This window comes from Trachypithecus francoisi, unplaced genomic scaffold (assembly GCF_009764315.1).
Source record: "Trachypithecus francoisi isolate TF-2019V2 unplaced genomic scaffold, Tfra_2.0 Lachesis_group20, whole genome shotgun sequence".
Classification (NCBI taxonomy): Eukaryota; Metazoa; Chordata; class Mammalia; order Primates; family Cercopithecidae; genus Trachypithecus; species Trachypithecus francoisi.
Window position 1 is genome coordinate 51,045,719 of NW_022681466.1, and position 25,910 is coordinate 51,071,628.

The 25,910-nt window shown below is 41.7% G+C and overlaps 1 protein-coding gene across 1 annotated transcript in view; it reads right to left on the reverse strand.

Annotated features, from left to right (window-relative positions):
• The window catches only part of SPECC1 (sperm antigen with calponin homology and coiled-coil domains 1), a 171,009-nt gene that overhangs the window by 113,662 nt on the left and 31,437 nt on the right, over positions 1-25,910 (reverse strand). The window contains 1 exon segment of the mRNA XM_033184294.1: positions 1,123-2,702. Coding sequence (XP_033040185.1) covers positions 1,123-2,702 — 1,580 coding nt within the window.

Here is a 25,910-nt window from a genome sequence, read left to right on the forward strand (position 1 = left end):
TACTCGGGAGGCGGAGGCAGGAGAATGGCGTAAACCCGGGAGGCGGAGCTTGCAGTGAGCTGAGATCCAGCCACTGCACTCCAGCCTGGGCGACAGAGCCAGACTCCGTCTCAACAACACAACAACAACAACAACAAAAAGATATAACAACGTAATACCAAGTGTTGGCAAAGGCTCAGGGAAGCACATGATCTCATGACCACTAGGATGAATAAACTGGCATAATATTTCCGAAGGGCAATCTGGCTGAATGTGTTGAAAGTCTTTAAATAATGTTTATACTCTTTGACTCGGTAAGTCATCGTCTAGGAATTTGTCCTAAATAAACAGTAAGATAGACCAAAAAAAAGAAGTATTTATAATATTGAAAGACTGAAAAGACCACAAATATTTGACAATACATATATGTTCAACAACAGGGACCTAATAAATATGAAATATTTATATTAAAATAGTATCTGGCCTTTAAAAGAATGTTTAAATGAATATTTAATGATAGGAATATACTGAGAAAAATTTTAATATTTCTAAAATGTTAAATGCAAAAAGAAAGTTAATAACATGTACAGGATGATTATAAATTTGTTTAACTTGTATGATACACACACACACACATATATCTGGAAGAAAACACCAAAACAGTGGTAATATTGTGGTGGAAAATTGGGAGTGATTTCATTGTTACTGGCAGCTAAAAGCAGGCTGACAGACCTGGCAAACTCCCACTCAATCTTCAGAACTCAGCTCAGTTGCTATTTCTTCCAGGAAGTCCTTCTGTGCTACCCTCGACCCCCATGTTATACCAGGGGCCCCCCTCACCTTTGCACTAGACTAGAGCCTGGGCATAGGGTCTATGATATTCTTTATCACTGCATCATACTCTGATTTGATTTTACATCCCCAGTACACTTTGAACCACCCATAATCAGAAATTTGGGTGTTTCCTTTTTGTATCCCCAATCCCAACCTGTCATCGATCTAACAGGCCTTCAAGCCGGAATGCTGGCTTCATGAATGAAATAGACTAAGCAAACGCTTCTCTGTGCTCTGCGAATTTAGAGGTTAAGGGCAGAAATGTGAACAAGGATGAGCAAATACCAGTAAAGAGCTGTCTCTTCTCACCTTTGCCAGCAGACTGGAAACATGTTTAATTTCACCGTTTGCCTTTAGTAATTCTTGTCTGAGCTCACTGCAAGACAGTTCCAGTAGATCTTTCTCCGCTCGGGCTACTTTCAACATTTCTTGAACTTCGCAGCTCTCTGCCGTCTGCTCCATGGCACTGGCCTCTATGGCTTTCTGCTTCTCACCCTGCAAATGAGACTTCAAAGATCCATTCTCAGTTTTTAGCCCTTCCAAGGTAACTCTACACTCTTCCAAAGTTTTGGCCATCATGTTATTATTATGCCGTTCCAGTTCTAGAAATTCATTCAGTTTTTCATTTTCTTCCTTCAGACATTTAATCATTTCTAAAGCTCCTTGGTTTTCTTCCTCAACCTTCCGCAAGCTACAGGTCAACTGCTGCTGAATGTTGAGCAGCTTCTCTCTTTCAAAGCGGCCCTGTTCAAGAATACCTGTGCACTTCTGCTCCAGTTCAAGGATTTTTCCTTCCTGAGTGGTGGGCTCTTCATTCTTTACTCGCTCTTGTAAAAGATTCATCAGCTTCTCATTTTCTTGACTCAGCTGCTCTGCCCTCTCTCGATGCTGATGAAAGGATGTCTCTAAAATCGTCTTTTCATCCACCAGCTTCTCATTTTCAGCTGTCAATTCCTGCACCATTTGTTGCTGGTCTGATAATTCTTGTAGAGTAGCCTGTAGTTCTTCTGCAGTGCTATGGTGGTTTTCTTCCATCTTTTGTATCTTCTCTGTGAGGGAAGCCAGGGACAATTCACTTACGTTGTTTGGGGAACTCCCAGCGGGAGAACACTTTGAACTCTTAAAGGGGTTACTGGTGGAGGACAGGGGCCTTGAGGGTGTCTCTGCTGTAATGTGCTCAAAGTCGGAAGCATCTGGCGACAAAGAAGCTTTGGTAACATCGCTACTTGAGGAGCCTGATGTCTGTAATGCATTTCCATGTATGTTTTTTTTATACTCATCAATGTCACTGGACAACTGATTTCCAGCTGGGCTTCCGAAGCTTGACTCTTGAGTTACGGATGTCGGGCAGCTGCTGTCGCCAGTGTGACTTGCTGCCCCCTCTGAATCTGGGGAGTGCTCAAGATAGATCAGTTTCTCCTTCAGGGCCCGGTTTTCTTCCTCTAGATTGGAAAGCTCTTTCTGAAAGTTCTTGTTCTTCTCCTCAAGTGCTCTGATCACAAGTTCTGTGTCACCTGGGGAGACTGATGTTCCATCAACATTTGGGCCCAAAGCATCAGTCCCCTCAGCGCTCAGAGTCCTTTTCTCTTTGGATTTCTTTAGTTCACTTCGAAGCCTGTTAATTTCACTATCTTTTGCTTTGGCTTCTGCCAAAAGTTCCCGAACTTGGGACTCAAGCGCAGCTTTTTCTCCACCTTCATTCTCTTGCTTGGGCTTGGTGGAAGGGGTCCTCAGGTGTTTGGTAGGAGTGGGAGTGTTGGAAGAAGTTGGACTGGACACTGATTTCCTGGGGTTCGAGGTGCCACGTGGCACAGATCTCTCTCTTGAGACAGTTACTGAAAATTCCCGTGGCGCTGGAATGCCTGTCCGTTTGGTTGTTATAAAGGCCCCTTAAAGACAGAAGAAAAAGAAAAAAAAATGAAAAAATAAAGCAAGCACTTTTTTTTTTTTTTTGAGACAGAGTCTCACTCTTGCCTAGGCTGGAGTGCAGTGGCGCAATCTTGGCTCACTGCAAGCTCCGCCTCCCGGATTCATGCCATTCTCCTGCCTCAGCCTCCCAAGTAGCTGGGACTACAGGTGCCCACCACCACGCCTGGCTAATTTTTTGTATTTTTAGTAGAGACGGGGTTTCACCGTGTTAGCCAGGATGGTCTCGATCTTCTGACCTCGTGATCCGCCCGCCTCGGCCTCCCAAAGTGCTGGGATTACAGGCGTGAGCCACCACGCCCAGCCCAGCAAGCACTCTTATAATAAAACAAAACCCAAATGACTGTAAATCACATGGCACAGTGGACAGTGGCTGTTGCTCTTCATCCATTTCCTCCTCCTCTAGCTAATTATCCAGTTCTGACTGGGGTTTCTGTGTTTCCTCCCCACAGCCCTATACTTTGGGTGAGGCTGACTCCAAGCCTGAGCTACTTAGGATGACCCCATCCCCAGCCAGTTGCTGGTTCACCCATGGGCACACAACTCAATTAAGATCAATGTGACAAAGGGAAGGTTTTCTGGGCAAGCTATTAAACACCATAGGACAAGAGTGAGAAAATGTGTAGGTGTGGGAATGGCTGGTAACCACCCTGCCCTCTCAAGAGGAAGGTGGGAATGCAGATGGCAGAGAAGGAAGAAGGAAACTAAATTCTCAATAGCATTGTTGAGTTGCTAAATCAAATCAACCCTGAAGTTTGGCCTATAGCTGGCCTTTCAGTTAGGCAAGCCAGTAAATACCCTTCCTATAAGTCACCTTGAGTTGGGTTTTCTGTAACTTGCAATTTAGTGCATCTCCACTGATAATGTTGGCAACAGGTTCCACACCTAACAAGATGGGCAGCTGTAAACCTACCACCAAGACTGTTTCTGAGCCCTGAGCAAACACACATCTAAACATCCTGGATCCTGATGACATAAAGGCTGATGGCATTCATTACTAAACATCTAACAACTGAGCTCTTTTGAAACTTTGACCTAATAAAGGCTGAACTGTCAAATTAATACATAGAAAACTATGGTTTTTAAATTAACTTCTTCAAATTAAGTTTCTGGAAAGCCAAGAGTATATCATAGACTTTTAATACAGTTGACCCCTGAACAACTTAGGGATTAGGGGGACCAACCTCTCGTGCAGTCAAAACTCTGTGTATAACTTTTGGCTCCCCAGAAACTTAACTACTAATAGCCTATTGCTGACCGGAAGCCTGATTGATAACATAAACAGTTAACACGTATTTTGTATGTTATATGTATTATATACTGTATTCTTCAGATAAAGTGAGACAGAAAAAAAATAAAATGTTATTCAGAAAACCATAAGGAAGAGAAAATACATTTGCAGTACCATACTGTATTTATCAATACCATAGGTTTACATCATCTGTTTGCAAAATGAATCATCTCTCTGAAGCGGCAGGCAACCATTCCTCAATCTAGCAAGCATTCAACTCTGTCAGGGCTTTTTTTTTTTTTTTTTTTTTTTTTGAGATGGAGTCTTGCTCTGTCACCCAGGCTGGAGTGCTGTGGCCGGATCTCAGCTCACTGCAAGCTCCGCCTCCCGGGTTCACGCCATTCTCCTGTCTCAGCCTCCCGGGTAGCTGGGACTACAGGCGCCCGCCACCACGGCTGGCTAGTTTTTTGTAGTTTTTAGTAGAGACGGGGTTTCACCGTGTTAGCCAGGTTGGTCTCGATCTCCTGACCTCATGATCCGCCCGTCTCAGCCTCCCAAAGTGCTGGGATTACAGGCTTGAGCCACCGCGCCCGGCCTGTCAGGGCTTTTATTGGCTTCTAGGGAGCACTGCCAGTATCACTAGCGACACTTCATATGGGTCCCAGTGTTATTCAAGGTTTGTGGTACTGCACTAAACACAATAAAACACACTCAAGAACCTCAAGAGGTCACTTTTCACCGTGATCTGAAGTGTAATGGAGAGAGGAACTGCTCCCACAGAGATGACTAGCATCACAGTGCCTTCCAAGCGGCTACCCCCAATGCTTGAGCGCACTGCAGCAATATCAGGAAGTGGCCACAGAATTATTACAGGAGTACTGTATGTACTACAGTTAATTGTATGCAGTTATAATACTGCATCTTTACATTTGTTTATATTTCTCTCAACTATGACTAGCACCAGTCTGCGTGTACATAAGTTTAGACAAATTTTAACTTTTTATAATAGATTTGTGTATATTCTATGGTAGTAAATAAAACTGATTAGTATCTACATGTATTTTATGTATTCATGACATATGTAACTTTTTCTCAATGTTTTCCGTATTTCTAGACTACTCGGTTCATCCGAGTTTTTTTCAAACTGTTGCAACTCTCCGAATAATTTTCCAGTGTATTGATTTTTTTAAGTCTCCGTAGAAATGGACCTACACAGTTCAAGCCAGTGTCATTCATGGGTCAGCCTGACTTTCAGGTGTCAGACACCTCACCTGCATCATACTACACACTCAGTGAGCAAAAGATTTATTTCATTATTCTTGTGAAATGAGTATTAAAACCACTAAGCACTACAATGGTTTAGTAATGCCAGTTCTCTAGAATGAAGTCACTGCAGCAATGACCGTATTAAAAACTAGAAGATAGCCGGGCGCGGTGGCTCAAGCCTGTAATCCCAGCACTTTGGGAGGCCGAGACGGGCGGATCATGAGGTCAGGAGATCGAGACTCTCCTGGCTAATACGGTGAAACCCCGTCTCTACTAAAAAAAAAAATACAAAAAAACTAGCCGGGCGATGAGGCGGGCGCCTGTAGTCCCAGCTACTCGGGAGGCTGAGACAGGAGAATGGCGTGAACCCGGGAGGCGGAGCTTGCAGTGAGCTGAGAGCCGGCCACTGCACTCCAGCCTGGGCGGCAGAGCAAGACTCCGTCTCAAAAAAAAAAAAAAAAAAAAACTAGAAGATAACTAAAGTTTCACCGTAACTCGAGTCAGAACAGGCAAACCTGAGAGTCCAGGACCGATCATCAAACAGGCATTTGTTATTCTTAATGACATCACTAAATTAAGGCTACCTTTTTCTTTCTCTCTTTCATTCTTATTTTATTTTTTTGAGACAGAGTTTTGCTCTTGTTACTCAGGCTGGAATGCAATGGTGTGATCTCGCCTCACTGCAACCTCTGCCTCCCGGGTTTAAGTGATTCTCCTGCCTCAGCCTCCTGAAGAGCTGGAACTACAGGCATGAGCCAACATGCCCGGCTAATTTACTGTATTTTTTTTTTTTTTAAGTAGAGATGGGGTTTCACCATGTTGGCCAGGCTGGTCTCGAACTCCTGACCTCAGGTGATCTGCCTGCCTCGGCCTCCCAAGCGCTAGGATGACAGGCGTGAGCCACCGTGCCCAGTCACTTTCTTTTTTTTAAACCTGCAATCATTTGTGGGTTTTGAAGACGGAAGAACTAATATAGAACAGATCAACTCCGTTATTTCCAGCTACAGTTTAACGCCTTCCTTTTGCTGCCAAATTGTAGTCTGTTCTCCCCATAAGTGTTACTTCTGCCTTATCTATACTACTAGGAATTTTTAAAAACCGTGAAACTAAAGTATATTTATGAATGGATGTGTATTATGAAATGTACAATCCAGCTGTATTTTTGTTACATCTATTCTTTTCCCTTTTTCTTTTTTTTTTTTTTTCACTATGTCTGTCTTTTCCAAAAGATCCTTCCCATCTCTGTACACCTCATTTCAGAAACTGTTACGGAGCACAGCTTAGGTTCAGAGTTGCTTCAGATTCATCATCAGACCAATGATGGTCTTGGCTGCACACCCCCCATGTGAGCCCAGGCCTCCAGCCCAAACACACCTCCTCGTGGGTAATGCCAGAGAAGAGTAAAGAGCAACAGCCCTACAGCTTACAACACCTCCTCCAAGCAGTGGGAGTCAGACCTCACTGTTAACCAAAGCACTCTGAAGCCCTGAGACTGGCCATGCTTCCTTACACAGCACCACATCAGGGGCAGTGGAGAGAAGGGCCAGTGGAACAGGGATTGGCCCAGCCAGCACCACTGGATCTTTCGTGTTCCTCCCACCCCGCCATCACTTATGTGAAACATCCCCGTGAGGCTGGTTGACTCCAAGAAGTTAGCATAAAAGTAAGCTCCATCTCGTAAAGAAGAAACATGTTTGAAATGTGACATTTTCTAAATGCCAATGAAAAATTATACAGTGGTCAATCACAAGTACATCAAACTAAGCATTCATATAAAATAAGCATTCACAAACTATAATGGAACACATACTATTGAGAACAGTTGAGGATTAAGCTGGTTGGTCTGTGAGTAATGTTCCTGTTTCTCTTGTATGATTACACTTGTGCAATAAATTAGAAAACAGGAGTTAGCCAAACTGTACATGAAAAAAATGCACTAATCATCAGGGAAATGCAAATTAAAACCACAATGAGATATCACTTCACACCTGTTAGAATGGGTACTATATTTGGGAGGCCAAGGCGGGTGGATCATGAGGTCAGGAGATCAAGACCATCCTGGCCAACATGGTGAAAGCCCGTCTCTACTAAAAATGCAAAAATTAGCCAGGTAGTTGTGGTGTGCACCTATAGTCCCAGCTACTCAGGAGGCTGAGGCAGGAGAATCACTTAAAGCTGGGAGGCGGTGGCTGCAGTGAGCCAAGATCACACCACTGCACTCTAGCCTAGGCAAAAGAGCGAGACTCTGTTTCAAAAAAAAAAAAAAAAAACACAAAAAAACAGACAAAAGATAACAAGTATTGGTGAGGATGTGGAGAAAAGGGAAAGGGAACCCCTGTACACTGTTGGTGAGACTATCAATCAGTACAACCATTATGGAGAACAGTATGGAGGTTCCTCAAAAAATTAAAAATAAGGTCAAGGCAGTAGGATCACTAGAGACTAGGGTTCAAGAACAGCCTGGGCAACATAGTGAGGCCCTATCTCTACACAAAAATATTTAAACATTAGCGTGGGAATGGGGGCATGCACCTGTGGTCCCAGCCACTTGGAAGGATGAGGTAGAAGGATCACTTGAGCCCAGGAGTTTGAGGCTGCAGTGAGCTGAGATTACACCACTGCACTCCAGGCTGGGTGACAGAGAAAGACCCTATCCCTATTTAAAATAATAATAATAATAATAATAATGCCAGTACAGTGGCTTATGCCTGTAATTCCAACACTTTGGGAGGCCGAGGCAGGCAGATCACCTGAGGTCAGGAGTTTGAGACCAGCCTGGCCAACATGGCAAAACTCTGTCTCTACTAACAATACAAAAATTAGCTGGGCGCCATGGCACATGCCTGTAACCCTAGCTACTTGGGAGACTGAGGCAGGAGAATTCCTTGAACCCAGGAGGCGAAGGTTGCAGTGAGGCGAGATCACGCCACTGCACTCCAGCCTGGGCAACAGAGCAAGACTCCGTTTCCAAAAAAAAAAAAAAAAAAAAGCTACCATATGATCCTGCAATCCCATTACCACATATATAGCCTAAGGAAATGAAATCAGCATGTATCACCATGTCACAAAGACATCTGAATTCCCATGTTTACCACACCATTACTCACAATAGCCAAGATACAGAATCAACCAAAGTGTTCACAAGTGGATGAATGAATAAAGAAAATGGAATATATACACAATGGAATACTATTCGGTCTTTAAAAAGAAGGAAATTCTGTCATCTGTGGTAACACGTATGAACCTGGAGGATACCATGTTAAGACTGCATGCTCTCACTCGTATGTGGAGCCAAGAAAGTTGAACTCAAAGAAGCTGAGTAGAGTTGCCAAGGGCTTCTGGAGGGGCAGGGAAGGTGCTGGTCAGAGGACAAAAATTCAGTTAGACTGGAGGAATAAGCTCAAGAGATCTACTGTACATCATGGTGACTACACTCAGTAACAATGTATTATATTCTTGAAAATCTGAGTGAACAGACTTTAAGTGTTCTCACAAAAAATAGTATGTGAAGTCAGCAAATGTTAAATAGTTCAATTTAGCCATTCGACAATGTACACATATATTTCAAAAATATCATGTACATGATAAATATATAAAGTTTGTCTCGATACAAAATAAATCTGGCTGGGCATGGTGGCTCAAGCCTATAATCCTAGCACTTTGGGAGGCCAAGGCAGGTGGACTGCCTAAGCCCAGGGTTCAATACCAGCCTAGGAAACACGGCAAAACCCCATCTCTACAAAAAATTTTAAAATTAGCTGAGTGTGGGGGCCCATGCCTGTACTCTCAGCTACACAGGAGGCTGAGGTGGGAGGATCACCTGAGCCCAGGAGGTGGACGCTGCAGTGAGCCAAGATTGTGCCACTGCACTCCAGCCTGGATGACAAAGTGAGACCCCATCTTGATCAATCAATTTATTTATTTAAAGAAAATTTTTAATGTAAAATAAATTAAAACAGAAGGAATAAATTCTATCATAACAATATACAGAGAGATGGGGTGGAAAAAATAAATATTTTCAGAGAACAAAGAGTACATTTAAAATAGCAATAGTAAGATCAGTTAAATCATGCATCAGATAACTAAACACTGATTCCATGGTGATTCTCAGTAGCTGAAAATAAAATATTTTTAGTCCTTTTTTTTTCATCCTTCATCTTGCCCAAAGAATATGCTAGTGGGGCTGTTTCTTTGGTAGGTCATCTCTCTAACCTGAACTGATGAAGGAAATGGTAACAATCTGAAATAAATGATTTTTTTTTTCATGTATTCAACAAGTATTCATGGAGTGGCAGGTAGGAGACACAAATGAAAATTCAGTATCTTCATACACCACAAAATTATAAGATAACTTGCTCCTTTGTTTTTTAAGAACCTAAACTATTAGAATTTTAAAAATATCACTCTTTATAAATTGTTTTCTCAAGGAGTTCCAATAATTTCTTCAATGTCAAATCCAATTTTTTCCCTTAATCCTGATCCTTCTCAACTTTTCACTGGCTGCTAACTTCATGGACTATTTGTTTCCTCTTTCCGTCATTCCTTTTACTCACATCTGACAGTGGTGCCAACCCCCACACAAGGAACTGATAATCATATTTAAAATCTCCTTCCCTTTTCTTTTGCAACCAACTAGTCAGCCACTAAATCTCATTAACAGTTTTTGGAAATGTTCCCATGTTTTTCCTCTCCTTTCCTTTTGATCTGAATCGAGTCCAGGTCCTCAGAATATTCCACCTAATTCTCTGAAACCGCTTTCTCACAGGTCTTCCTGATTCCAGCCTCTCCCCACTTCAGGGCACACTGGACTAATATCCCCTAAATATCCCATTTATGTTTCTGTTCCAGAATCTGTACATGTTTCTTATCTCCTGCTGCATCAATGTCAAACTTCTTCCCTTGGCTTTCAAAGCTACGTGTAATCTCATCCCAATTGGTGTATCCACCCTCATGCACCTTTTGTTTTCCTTTCTCTCCAACACACCCATTTAACTCTAGCCAGTATCCTCAATGTCCCCAATACATCCTGTGACTTGGTGGGACATCATTCCCTTTCCACTGGACCCTCTGGACTGGCATTCAAATATGCTTAATTCTCTTCAAGTAAAAAAAAAAAAAAGAATCCACATCTTCTTCCAGCTAATAAATATCCTATTTCTTTCCTCTCACAGCAAAATCCTCAAGAATTACATTCACTGCTTGTCTTCCATTTCTTCATTTACTCCTCTACCCACTCCCATTACTTGACCAAAACACTGTCCACTAAAGTCATCATCAGTGAACTCCATGTGGTCCCAGGACATTTGCAATCCTCTCAGCAGAGTTGGTACAATTCCTTTTTTTTTGAAACACCCCTCCGGTGCCAAACTTCCCTAGTTTTCCTCTTACCTCTGCAGTCACCCTCTGACTCTTTTGCTGCCTCCTCATCTCCCCTCTCTACATGCTAGAATTCTTCATACCTAAGTCCTGGGCCTTCAATTGCCACAAATATCTTTCTGGTCATTTTACTTGATCTTACGATCTTCAAAACCACCTGTATACTGATGACTCTCAAACTAACTCTCTTGTATGGACCTCCCCTCGAAGCAACAGATCTGAATATCAAGCTGCATACTTGATAAGCATAATTACGCTGTCACAAAAACACCTCAAACTAGATAACAGGGAGAAAGGAAAGAATGCATAAAATGTGCAAAGGCCCTGGAATGCAGAGAGTCAAGGCAGCAGGGACACTGGTGAGGAAGAAGGCTAATTTATACAGGGAACTCAAGGAAGGCCTCCCTAATAGGGTTGAGATTCACGGTGATATATGTCCATGAAAACAAGGACAGGATGCTATGAAGAAAGAATAAAGGTAACACAAGAAAAAGCTCTAAAAAAATTTAAGTATGTTTGCCAAATTAAAAATTCAACAGAAGGGATGGAATGCAAAATCAAGGAACTCTTCCAATATGCAGAACAAAACAAAAAGAGATAGAAACAGAAAAGATTAAAAACACAAGGATCAAACCAGGAGATTAAACAATAAATTAATAGAAGTTTTAGAAATACGTACAGTGGAAACAGTGGAGGAAGTTATCAAAGAGCAAAAGAATTCCCCAAAACTGAAGAACATAAGTTTCCAGAACTCCTATCAAGCAAAATCAATGAAAAAAAATCCCACATGAAGATACATCTTTTAAAAAGTTTTAGAACACAAAAAATGTCTAACAGTTTGGAGAAGGGGTGTAAACTGAGAATGACACTGGCCATTATCATTCATTAGCAACACTGAATTCTAGAAGACAACAAAGCAAACGTCTTCCAAGTTTGGAGGGAAAATGATTTTCAACCTAGATTTCTCTACCCATATGAACTATAAATCAATCACAGAGGTAGAATACATTTTAAAGCATGCAAAAACTGAGAAAATTAAACTGATAATACCCTTTCTAAGGCAGTTATTTGAGGATGTGTTCCAGAAAAACAAGGGAGGAAACCAAAGAGGAAGAAGAAGCAGTAACCAGTCAAGAGAAGTCTCAAGATGATACCCATGGAACAAGTCTGAAAAATAAGTCTGTGATTCAAGAGGACAAAGTGCCACAGAAAAGAAGTTTCTTTGATAAAACAAATGACTGGATAGAGAGTATTTTTTTAAAAGGGATTTAACAGGCTGGGCACAGTGGCTCACACCTGTAATTCTAGCACTTTGGGAGGCCAAGGCAGGTGGATCATGAGGTCAGGAGTTCGAGACCAGTCTGGCCAATACAGTGAAATCCTGTCCCTACTAACAATCCAAAAATTAGCCAGGCATGGTGGCATGCGCCTGTAGTACCAGCTACTCAGGAGGCTGAGGCAGAAGAATAGCTTGAACCTAGGAGGTGGAGGTTGCAGTGAGCCAAGATCACGCCACTGTACATCAAGCTGGGCAACAGAGATTCCATCTCAGAAAAAGAGAATATAACAAAAATGTCAGACGCACGTGAATCATAACAACTCCATCTTGAATAGGAGCTGGGTAGAATGAGGCTGAAAACTACTGGGCTGCATTTCCAGACAGTTAGGGCATTCTAAGTCACAGGATGAGATAAGAGGTTGGCACAAGATACAGGTCATAAAGACTTTGCCGATAAAACAGATTACAGTAAAGAAGCTGGCTAAATCCTACCAAAACCAAGATGGCCACAAGAGTGACCTCTGGTTGTCCTCACTACTACACTCCTGCCAGCGCCATGACAGTTTACAAATGTCATGACAACATCAGGAAGTTAACCTACATGGTCTAAAAGGGGAGGCACGAATAATCCACCCCTTGTTTAGTTATCATCAAGAGATAACCATAAAAATGGGCAACCAGAAGCCCTCAGGGCTGCTCTGTTGATGGAGTAGCCATTCTTTTATTCCTTTACTTTTCTAATAAACTTGCTTTCACTTTGCACAGCAGACTCACCCTGAATTCTTTCTTGTGTGAGATCCAAGAATTCTCTTTTGGAGTCTGGATCGGGCCCCCTTTCCTGTAACGTATTTGTGGCAACCCAGGTGCAGAAACCCTGACCCAACGATACCTTCGGGTAAGTGCTGCGGTCCTATAACATCTTTCTGGAGACCATGGAAGCAACTATACTGCAGAAACCCCCGACCCAAAGGCTAACTTTGGGTAAGTGGTGGGGTCCGGCAACATCTTTCTCGCGAACCACAAAAGGGACAATACTGAGGAGAAACCCCAACCCAAAGGAAACAGACTGCAGCACTGATTGGATGACTTTGGGTAAGTGGTGGAGCACCCAAGTAAAGAATGGGATTGGGTTAGGGGCCCAACTTAGGGGAGTTAGAGTCTCTCCTAAGAGAGTTGGTTAGAGGCCCATCTCAATAAAAGGCAAGGACACTTGACCCACCTTGGGTTAGTGTTCCTTCTAAGATTTAGGGGGTTAGAGGCCCGTCTAGGTAAAGGCCTTCTTGGGTAAGAACAGGTTTGGCACTATGGGATGTTAATTGCTATTCTCTTTGGATTAATCTGCCTTGCACTCTTTGCTAATGGCTGTAGGTGACAGAGTTAGGCATGTACAGGACTATGGGACATGGGGAACTTTTTCTTCCCTAAAAGGGGAAACTTAAGAGCCGATGGAATGGCTGGAAAAGATCCCTTTGCTACTGAGAAGCAGCCACCTGAACTTTTTCTATGTCACTGCAATGGGTGAGTCTTTCTCTGACCTCCCTGATCATTTCGCTTTCCCCACCCTGCTACAGGAAATGCTTTTCTCTCTCTCCTTTTCCTTTCCTATCTTTTCTGTTACTCAGGGTAACCATCTTGCCCAGAGGCCATGTAAGTCTGAGGCTGGATTAAAGATGATGGGCCCCATGGGGGCAAATTTAAGGCTCTCCAGTTTGATACTGGGTGCTAAGCAGAGTGGCTAAACGTCTATGTTTTATCACATGTATTTTGCTCCGGCCAGAACAAAAAAAAGTAATTTTCCTTTATGGTGAGGCTTGGCTCCCAGGGCAATGGTGCTGCAAGCCAGATCACTAGTGCCACTCAGGGAAAGGGAACCCAGAAGCCTGGCATGCTAGCAAAAGGGTAAGAATTTCTTACCAGTCAGATTTCTGGTTTCTCACTCTCTGTGCAAACAGTTCAATGAATAGGGGGGGGAAAATCAGTGTTTATCTCCTCTGTAATGTTTTGATTAATGCAAAAAAAAATTCTAAGGCTAGTCTTAAGCTGGTGTATTTTGTGCTATGAATTTGTTTTTCTGTGTCAAGGGATGCTTTAGGACAAAACATGAGCTTAGAACACCTGTAGGTCCACTTTTCAAGATGAGCCAGCAAGATGGTCAGTAACAAACTTGGCTGCAGGTCCCTGAAAGAAACAAAACAGTAGATGAAGTCTCCACCTTGTTTTATGTCCTTGGGAGCTTGACCTTGTAACCATGTGCCAGTACTTTTGGTCTCTGCCTTGCAGGGAACAGGAATTTTAGGGTTCATGTCATAGTTAGATCTAAAAATCATATTAGTTAAAAGCCTTTGCAAGCTCAAAATTACTCTAGATTCCTTCTGGGAAAGGAAAGAGAGACCGTCTCCTGCTGTAGCTCAGAAGCCAGGGTTTTGCACTTTCACAGTGGCAGCTCAGGTTCGATTCCTTCCCTAGGAAGTCGTTTCTGGTTTAATATCTGTGTGACCTTGTCTATTCTCTTCTCCTCCATGAACTGTCTTAAACTTTCCTTCCTCTAAGCACCTTGGAGGTTACCTTAGGTATAGTTCAAAAGCCAGAAATACTGGCTGTTTGGCATAAGAAATTCTAAAAGGACTTTATTAAACAGTGCTATGGTTAAAATCAGTTTAATTAAAAGCAGATATTCAAGCTCTAACAGCCTGAATTCCTTGGGAAAAACAGGAGGCACCAGAGACCCCCCTTCCTGGCCCTGTTCTTCCAAGGGCTCCACCTTAAAGCCAGTAATCCAATTAAGAAACTTAAAAACTGGCAAATGAAAAATCTTACAACTACTATAGTAACCATTGTCTGTCTTTCTGTGTAGCTATATACATATGATGTGTAATGTTGATATAAAAGAAGTCTAATTAATTGGCTGAAACAAAAATAAGTGCTTAAATCAAATATTTTGAAAGCAAAATAAAAACTGTAATGCCTTTTAGTTCATGTAACTTTAGTAATCTTTGGGAAATACAAACAGCTTTAAAAATTATTGATAAAAATATTTAGTCTAAATTATGCAGGTCAGATATTAAGTTTGCTAAATGCTTTAAGGTCATAAACTGCTAAACTTTTAAAAATTGTTCAATTTACCTGCCTTAAAGCCATTAGATTCTAGATAAGGCCTGGGGACATGTGGAATTGGCCGTGTGCCCTAGCTATACAAAGATGATTATAAAGAAAGATTTTATATAAGAAAAGATCTTGGTATGGTAAATTCTCCTCCTAAAGTAAAATGACTGGTTGTTTAAAAGGAGGTATGTTTAGGGCAAGTCAGAAAGTCCGAGAATGTCTCAGATGGTCTGTGTAAATCGTGAAAGGATTTTTGAAAGAGAATTTATGCAAGAAATGTTATACAATTCAAAGGCTGTTAGGCCTCCTAAATGCCTCATAAAATGCCACTATGACTCTTACTGTATAACTTGTCTGCTTAAGTAAGGTAAGGCCTGGGGACATGTGGAGTTAATCACGCCCCCTAGCTATGCAGGAGGGTCAGCCCTTATCTGTACTTCTGTCTGGCGTGTCCTAGGCTAGACTCCACATCTAGTACACAATTAAAATTGCTTACTAACCAGGGTTTTCACAAAAGTAAATGTCGCTAAAAGTTAACACTGTAACATGTGAGACTACTGAAGAAACAGTTTTACCTGTAAGGTGTATAAGGAAAGTAGAATATATTTTTGGTAAAAGATTATAAGAAGGCATGGGAATATAGGTTTTTTGCCTAAAGAAGTGTTTTAAGTTAGAATAAAGCTAAAGGTTTGAACAATTGTGGAAGGTTTGAAAAAATTAATTGTAAAAGAGATTGTGTGTGTGAACATTGGCTAAATTAAAGAGGTATTATTCAGTTTTTCTATAAATTAAACATTGGAATAAAAGAACAACAGGTTTGGCCGGGCGCGGTGGCTCAAGCCTGTAATCCCAGCACTTTGGGAGGCCGAGACGGGCGGATCACGAGGTCAGGGGATCGAGACCATCCTGGCTAACACGGTGAAACCCCGTCTCTACTAAAAATACAAAAACTAGCCAGGCGTGGTGGCGGGCGCCTGTAGTCCCAGCTACTCGGGAGCCTGAGGCAGGAGAATGGCATAAACCCGGGAGGCGGAGCTTGCAGTGAGCTGAGATCCGGCCACTGCACTCCAGTCCGAGCGACAGAGCGAGACTCCGCCTCAAAAAAAAAAAAAAGAACAACAGGTTTTTCTTAGAGCAAAAACCTGCTTATGATCTGCTCTTTAACAAGACTTGTAAAGGGTTATAAAAGGTTTATGAGAATCTTACCTTATGGTCAAACTGATTAAGATTGGAAAGATTTATTTATTTACAAGGTTTTACTAAGAATTAGCAAAACCCTATCTCTACTAAAAATACAAAAAATTAGCCGGGTGTAGTGGCTGGTGCCTCTAGTCTCAGCTACTCAGGAGGTTGAGGCAGGAGAATTTTTTGAACTTGGCAGGCAGAGGTTGCAGTGAGCCAAGAATAGCGTCACTGCACTCCAGACTGGGTGACAGATCAAGACTCCGTCTCAAAAAAAAAACAACAAAAAACTGGGTTTTATATCAATAATGCACTAATACAACAGTGACATTTGGTTTATTTGGTATAAAAATCATACAGGAAGCATTATCAAATGTGAAATGGTGTTTTGCTTTCTTTGGACTATGTTTGCATAAATGTGTTATGGGTACATTCTAAAGTTATGGGAAACTCCTATAATTCTAATATTATTTAGTGTGTTAATAATTATAATTGTTATGTAAAATTCTGTGTATCACAGAAGTAACCAAATTTCTTTATCAATTGTGGCTTTAATAGCGGCTGTCCTAAAGCTTTTTATCATCCAGAGATGACTGTCCTGTTTTAATCCTCTTTAGAAGGTGTTTTATAATCAATTATAGAACTCTAACACATGTTCTTAAATGCAGGTTTTCTGGTAACTTTGGAGAGTATAACGACAGAACAGAGAAAAAACTTTCAGTACTCTCATGGAGAGCTGAAATATTCATGAATATCAAGCAAAACAGGAGTTACCTAAATTCACTGAACCAATAAAAAACTGACGTAATATTTTAAACTTTGTATAAAACACTGTTGATCCCTTGTTTTTCAGAGTCAAGGAAACTTTCCTTTTGAGCTATTTATAGCTCTTATAGCTCTTAACAGTTGAGTATATACTCCCATGCACAAAATTCAGAGAGTATTTGTTTCTCTCTACCTGATTTCTCCAGAATTTGGCAACTAGTGATGAGTATTCTTAACTTACAGCAATACAGTCATTTGCATAGGTGCAATAAGAATCTGTTTTCTTGGCTGGGCACAGTGACTCACATCTGTAATCCCAGCACTTTGGCAGGCTGAGGCGGGTGGATCACAAGGTCAGGAGATCCAGACCATCCTGGCCAACATGGTGAAACCCCACCTCTACTAAAATACAAAAAATTAGCTGGGCTTGGTGGCGCCGCCTGTAGTCCCAGCCTGTAGGAGGCTATGGCAGGGGAATCGCTTGGTGGCGCCGCCTGTAGTCCCAGCCTCAGGAGGCTGTGGCAGGGGAATCGCTTGAACCTGGGAGGCAGAGGTTGCAGTGAGCTGAGATCATGTCACGGTACTCCAGCCTGGTGAGAGAGTGAGACTGAGTCTCAAAAAAAAAAAAAAAAAAAAAAGCTGTTTTCTTTTGTAACAGAAAACAATTGGAGAACTTGGTTATTTTACCAAGGCTTTGACTGGAATGGTATGTTTTCCTTTAAGGAATTAAACTTGACTTATAGAGCCAATAAAAGCCTGTGGGAACTGGCCTCATACCTTGTCTACAACAGTCCCTGTTCAAGGTTTCTGACTTGTGGTAAGTGAAGGATGTCACTTTCTCATAGGTCCAAGAGCTCCAAGTTATCCTGGGACCTCAAAAAGAAAGGAATTTACCCAACTCATAGGTATTTGAGGGTACAAACCCATGATGGGGCTCAGCTTTAAAAAAGCCTTATCTGAGATCCCTTACAAAACAGAGTTCCATTAAAGCCAATTAAAAAGCCTATGTGAAAAATAATTATTATTGCTACACTTTATACAAATAATCAAGACAAGTATAATAAAACAAATCAGTCTTATAATTTGTCTTTAGTAAAAATGGAAAACTGGAGAAAAATGTTTCAAGAACTATGGTACACCTGTTATTGCATTCTAGTTTCATCTGTTGTTTTTGAGTTTATTTCTGCAATTTAATCTACGCCTGCTTATTCCTGTGAACCTACAGTGATCTCTAACTGCTGCTCACAAGAAACAAGAGGGATGGATAATGTAAAAATCTGGATCTGTATTCTAATTCTAGGCACATTACAATCAGCTAACAATCCCATATCAGCTTAATTCCAACAGTTGCCCAGTTCATGGAAAGTCTTCTAATTTAGTTTACTTGGAATAACTTTACTTATTTTGCTTTACTGTTGTGGAATATATTGCTGTTATACTTTTTGTGTAGGAATACAGGACAAGCTTACTGATTGTTTTCTTAAACTCTTATTAATCTTCCAGATATCACCCTTTGTCAAAACTCAAGAGTTATGAATGGACCTTACCATACTGATGCTTTCTGACTATGCTCCTCTCTACTCCAAATGTAAGAGACCCTAATAGTTAGGCAGGAATATCATCACCCCTATTCAGCCTGAAGGAGTTACAGAAGATGAATCTTCATCCCTCTGGAACCCTTAGGATTAAAGGTTCTCTTATAAAAGGGAGGGGGGAAATGTCAGAGGCATGTGAACCAGAACAACTCCATCTAGAATAGGAGCTGGGTAAAATGAGGCTGAAACCTACTGGGCTGCATTCCCAGTTAAGGCATTCTAAGTCACAGGATGAGATAAGAGGTTGGCACAAGATACAGCTCATAAAGACCTTGCTGATAAAACAGGTTGCAGTAAAGAAGCTGGCTAAATCCTACCAAAACCAAGATGGCCACAAGAGTGACCTCTGGTCGTCCTCACTACTATGCTCCTGCCAGCACCATGACAGTTTACAAATGTCATGGCAATATCAGGAAGTTACCCTATATGATCTAAAAGGGGAGGCATGAATAATCCACCCCTTGTTTAGCAAATCATCAAGAAATAACCATAAAAATGGGCAACCAGCAGCCCTCAGGGCTGCTCTATGGTGTAGCCATTCTTATATTCCTTTACTTTCTTACTAAATTAGCTTTCATTTTGCACTGTGGACTTGCCCTGAATTCTTTCTAGTGCGAGATTCAAGAATCCTCTCTTGAGGTCTGGATCGGGCCCCCTTTCCTGTAACAAAAATAGTCACAAAACAAGAAACTTCATAAAAATAAGCTGTATAAGACAGATAACAAAATCACAGCACATAACTTCACTCTGCAGGGTACAATATATATGTAGTCACAATAATATCCATACTACATACAGAACATGCAAGATTATTTTCTAGAACATACGAATACTGTCATCCTTGCTAGTGAAAAAGGTAAAGTACAGATGAAAGAAACTGGGAGGCAGAAGAGAAAGCAGAAAGAGGGGGCAAAAAGAATGGCAGCAATAATATCCACCCTCGCCTTACAAATAGGGTGTCAAAGATACTATATACAGTTGACAAGACAAGAAATAAAGATGAAATACATCACTAAAATAAAAACAATAACCAAGAAAGAAACTAAAAACAGTGATATTATGACACTGGGAGGGGGATGCAGGGTCATGTGTTAAATCCTCACCTATCATAACAGGAATCAACAAAATTGGGGGAAAAAATAGCAACACCAAAAGAATGAGAACACAAGCCACAGGCTGGGAGAAAATATGTGCAAAAGACATATCTGATAAAGGACTGTTATCCAAAATATACAAAGAATTCTCAAGCTCAACAAGAAGAAAATGAGGGCTGGGTGCAGTGGCACACACCTGTAATCCCAGCACAGCACTTTGGGAGGACAGGGCGGGAGGATCACTAGTGTCCAGGAGTTCAAGACCAGTCTGGGCAGTCTTGAGACCTGTCTCAAGGGGTCTCCCTGCATAGTGAGACTCATCTCATCAAAAAAAAAAATTAGCTGGGCATGGTGGCTTACACTTGTAATCCCAGCTACTCAGGAGACTGAGGAAGAAGGATCACTCGAGCCCAGGACGCGAAGGCTGCAGTGAGTCATAATTGCGCCACTGCACTCCAGCCTGCGCAACAGAGTGAGACACTGTCTCAACAAAAAAAAAAAAAAAAAAAAAAAAAAGGAAAATGAAACACCTGACTAAAAATGGAAAAACATCTGAACAGACACTTCACCGAAGAAGAAATACAGATGGAAAAATGAGCGTATGAAAAGCTGCTCCACATCAGACATTCCTCATGGATCCAGAACTAGAAATACCATTTGATTCAGCAATCCCATTAAGGGGTATATACCCAAAGGATGATAAATCATTCTACTATAAAGACTCATGCAGACGTATGTTTATTGTAGCACTGTTCACAATAGCAAAGACTTGGAACCAACCCAAATGCCTATCAATGACAGACTGGATAAAGAAAATGGGGCACGTATATACCATGGAATACTATGCAGCCATAAAAAAGGATGAGTTCATGTCCTTTGCAGGATCATGGATGGAGCTGGAAACCATCATTCTCAGCAAACTAACACAAGAACGGAAAACCAAACACTGTATGTTCTTTCTCATAAGTGGGAGCTGAACAATGAGAACATATGGACACAGGGAGGGGAACATCACACACCGGGGCCTGTCAGTGGGTCGGGGGCTAGGGAAGGGATAGCATTAGGAGAAATACCTAATGTAGATGACGGGTTGATGGGTGCAGCAAACCATCATGGTATGTGTATACCTATGTAACAAACCTGCACATTCTGCACATGTACCCCAGAACTTAAAGTATAATAATAATTTAAAAAAAAAAAAAAAGCTGCTCCACATCATACATCTCTAGGGAATTTCAAATAAACACAAGAGTGACATATCACTACACAACTATCAGAATGGTTAAAATCCAAAACAGTAAGAACACCAAATACTGGTGAGGATGTGGAGCAACAGGGACTCTCATTGCTGGTAGGAATGCAAAATCATTCAGCCACTTTGGAAGACAGTTTGGGGGATTCTTAGAAAAGTAAACATATTCGTTCTCTATGATCCAGCAATAGCACTCGTTGGTATTTAGCCAAATGAGTCAAAAACATACGTCCACACAAAAACCTGCACATGGATGTTTATAGCAGCTTTACTCGTAACTGCCAAAACTTGAAAGCAACCAACTGTGGTACACTCAGATAATGGAATATTAGTATCATCCACCCCTTAAAATGAAATAACTATCAAGCCACGAAAAGACACGGAGGAACCTCAAATGAAGCATTTACTAAGTTAAAGAAGCAGTCTGAAAAAGCTACACACAGTATGATTCCAACTATGACACTGTGGAAAAGACAAAACTACAGAGACCGTAGTTTTGTAAAACTATGGTCCTTTTGCTTGCAAAAGCAAAAAGATCAATGGTTGCCAGGGGTTGGGGGAGGAAGGGATGAACAGGTAGAGCCAGGCACAGGTGAGCCACGGTGCCTGCCTATTCATCCCCCACCCCCAAGGGAGAGAGGCAAGGTGGGAGAATTGCTTGAGGCCAAGAGTTCCAGACCAGCCTGGGCAAGACAGCAAGGCCCTGTCTCTACATAAAACTTGGATACATGGCATTATACGTTTATCCAAACCTACAGAATGCATAACACCAAGGGGGAACCGCAATGTAAACCATGGACTCTGAGTAATAACAATATATCGGTGTGGGTTCACTGATTGTAACAATGTGCCACTCTGGGGGGAGATGTTGATAATGAGGAGGTTGTGTGTGTTTGGGAACAGGAGTATACTACAGGAAAACTTGTACTTTTCACTCAATTTTGCTGTGCCTAAAACTGCTCTTTAAAAAATAGTGTTTACTTTTTTAGAAGGCAGTAAAAGCATAATGAAGTGGTTACCTTTGAGAAGAGAGACAAGAAATGGGAAGGGGTAGGGCAGCAGCAGTCTTGCTTTTCATAATAAGCTCCTCGTCCTGGTTCATTATTTTAACGCTTGTATATATTACTTTGATAGTGAAAATTAAGAAAAAGAAATGTGAAAGTTTATGAATACAGTGTGGAAACAGGCAATTAGCAATCCGTTGGTTTTATAGGCAGCACTGGCCCTTTGGACTTAGAACAAATGAGATAAAAGAAGCTGGAGGCAATTCAGCCAGCAGATGCACGGCCATAAGGAACTAAGTCTGTTATCAAATCTTGGGGCCCCACCTTGACCATGACAGAAAAGTAGTTGTTTCCACAGCTGGACTGTCTCTTGGGTAGTCTCAATGGTGTGCTTTCTAGAGATTCATACCTAACTTGTATTAAAAGTCAATAGAAATTGTCTTTGCAAATCAAACAGAGGGAAAGAAAACACAAAAGAGTCCTACACCCATGCAAATGAACCAAATTACTCACCCATTTTACTTCCTTTGTTAAAAGCAAACAGCAGTGTCAATGTGTAAAGATGATTTTTGTAAAGGGATAAACATTTTCTATCTCATCTCCATTTTACTTTTTTTTGGAAGAATGCAAAATGAATTTTCCTCACACTACACTTGCTCAGCAAATTGGATTAGAATTCAAAATGCTTGTAAATCTACTCCTCCTGTTTCCCAAATACTCATGCTGTACCACGGCCACTATGAACAGCACTCCAGAAAGAGGGGGACAATAAAGCTTCTGAACAAAAGCCCCCTAACACTAAGAAGGCGCTCAGGCCTGGAGAGGACACAGTGACCACTCTGTGTCAGGATGCAGGGGAGATAGGGCAGCAGACAAAGCCTCAGTGTTTCTGAGGAGATAATGGTATGGTCTGACCAGCTTCCAGCAGGCGGCCCACACAACCGGCTGCCATTAGTCATCTCCAGGAGAAGCCAGAATGCCAAGCAGCTCTGGGAGGGCAGCTCCTGACGGGCCATTTGAAAAGTGCAAAGCAGGCAGGGACATCAAATTTCCATTGAAACTGAAGTGGCTGGAGGAGCGCTTGGTCCCAGAATTCTCTCTGCACACTGCCTTAGCTTCCTTGCCCATTGTGTGGGCGAAATGAAATCCTCATTGCCTAACTAGAGAGCTTGGCACCTCTGAACAGAAATCTCCCAGCAGCACTGTGGGAAAATAAAGTCCACAGTCTCCAGGCACCAAACACTGAGAACGAGGAGGAGCCGGGGGTGCGGGCTTTAGTGAACTAAAAGATCTGCCATATTCATGCGCAGCCTTACTTTCCGGACAGATGGGAAAAGCTAACTTCCAGGTTAGTGAGGCTGGATGCAAGTGAGAACCACCTAGTCTAGTCTAGATCACAATCAGGCCCTGACTTCCTACAGTTATGGCTCAGGTATACCTCAGTTATACCTCACAGAGATCACTGAGAAACTTCCAAGTTCCACCAGGAAAACATATTAAATTCACCTGAATTGGTAACTGGAGAAATTAGAAAATTAGATGGACTGGGCATGCAAAATCCTTTTTATTTCTATTAATATCACTTTGGGGGTGGGAGTTGTTTTTTTTAACCACCCATGGGTCAAAATACACAAAGAACTTTAAGGAATCATCCATATCCTTTGAATTGGAGTTTACTATATAGGAAGGATAACAGCACTTTATGTTTGCGTAGCACTTTGGTTTTGTAAGCACTTTCACATACATTAAATTGAGGCTCACAAAACTCAGTTCATAAAAGTGTCATTATTGTTATTTTACAGATAAAGAAACTGAAAGTCTGTGAGACTTCATAATTTGCCCAATGGTCACATCATAAGTATGTCTTCTAATACAAGCCAGGCATGGTGGCTCACACCTGTAATCCCAGCACTTTGGGAGGCCGAGGCAGGCAGATCACCTGAGGTCAGCCTAGCCAACATGGTGAAACCCCGTCTCTACTAAAAATATAAAAATTAGCTGGGCGTGGTGGTGCGCACCTGTATCCCATCTACTCTGGAGGCTCTGTCTCAAAAAAACTATGTCTTTTGATACCTAAGGAAGTATAAAATCACATTATTTCAGAACTGGAAGGAAGAGAAATCATATAACCTAATTTTTCATTCAAAGTGGCATCAATAGCATCCAACTTCTGTTGCCATCTACTAAACTCTCATGTTCCAGTTACCACTGAATATTTTCAGTAAAAGGAAACCCACCACTAGACAGCACCTTCCACTGTTGAGCAGCTCAAATAGTTGGACAATCCTTCTTTATATGAGGCTGAATTCTATATCTTCATTAACATGGCACACACTGGCTCCAGTTCTGAAACACTCTGGAACCACAAAGAACAAATTTATTGCCTCTTCCACCTGACATCTGAATGTGTGCAGGCATCTTCACTCAAAACATTCCTAATTCTTCCCACCAGGCCTCACAGGTCCCGGGGTCCATTCACTGGATAAACTGCCTAGAGAGCTTCTGATTTACCAAGGTCCCTCTGAAATCTTATCCAGAATCTCAGAAACACTGCAGATGTGGGTTTCTGTGAGTTAAAAATCTCTTGGTTGCAACAGAAAACCCAACTCAAGTTACAACAATAAAAAGATTTAGCTCACATAACTGAAAGTCTAGGATCAAGTCCAACTTCAGGTCTGGCTCAACTGAAAGATGTTCTCTCAAGGTCAATTTTTCTCCATCTTCTGCTCTTCCCTTCCTCCACAGATCACCCTCATCAATAAGCTGCCTGCCCTCATGGCAGTGTGATGGTACTGGCAGTTCCAGGCCTCACATCTGCACACCATCATATCCAGCAAAGAGCAGGGACTCTCTCCCAGGCACCCCAACAAACGTCTCCTCAACACTCATTCTGATTGAGTCTGTGCCATCCTTGACTCACTGAGACCAGGGTGATATGCTGACTCACTTGAAAGTGGGAATAAACTAAAGAGAATTCCTGGGAGAAGAGGTGTAAATGCTGTGAAGTCAACCAAAAAGTGTTCAAAATGTGGTCTGACCAATGCCGAGTCAGTTCCCTGGTGTAGTATACTGGTACGGGTTGAGCATCCCTAATCCAGAAAAAAATCCAAAACCCTAAACATTCTGAGCGCTGACATGACCATAAAAGGAAAACACTCATTGGAGTATTTCAGATTTCCAGATTATGGATGCTCAATTGGTAAGTATAAAGCAAGTATTCCAAAATACAAAAAAAAATCCAAAGTCCAAAACACATCTGGTCCCAAGCATTTCAGATAAGGGATACTCAGACCTGTATAATTAATACAGCAGATGGAACTGGTGTAGTGTGCCAGGTGAAAAACCAACCAACCCAAAAGACTTCAGGCCCCAGCAGGGGACATCAGGCAACAATTAGAAACAAGAATTGGCCAGACTCAGTGGCTCACACCTATAATCTATAATCCCAGCACTTTGGGAGGCCAAGGCGGGAGTTTGAGCCCAGGAGTTTGAGACCAACCTGGGCAACATAGGGAGACAACCATCTCTACTGAAAATACAGAAAAATAGCTCGGTGTGGTGGTGTATGCCTGAAGCTCTAGCTACTCAGGAGGCTGAGGTGGGATGATCACCTGAGCCTGGGAAGTCAAGGCTGCAGTAATCGGTGATTGCACCACTGCACTTCAGCCTGAGCAATGGGAGTGAGACCCATCTCATAAGCAGATACATACACACAAAAATCACGTAAACCATTCGGCATACTTTTAGTATACATGAGACACAATACAAGCATTTGCTTTATTGAGCTTTGCTTTGTTGTGCTTTGCAGATAATACATTTCCTAGAAATTGAAGGCTTGTGGCAACCCTACATCAAGCAAGTCTATCGGCACCATTTCTCCAACAGAATGTGCTTACTTTGTTAGCATTTTTTAGCAGTATTTTTTAAATTAAGGCATGTACATTGCTTTTTTTAGATGTAATGCTATTGCACACTTAATAGACTACAATATAGCATAAACAAAATTTTTGTATGCACCAGGAAAC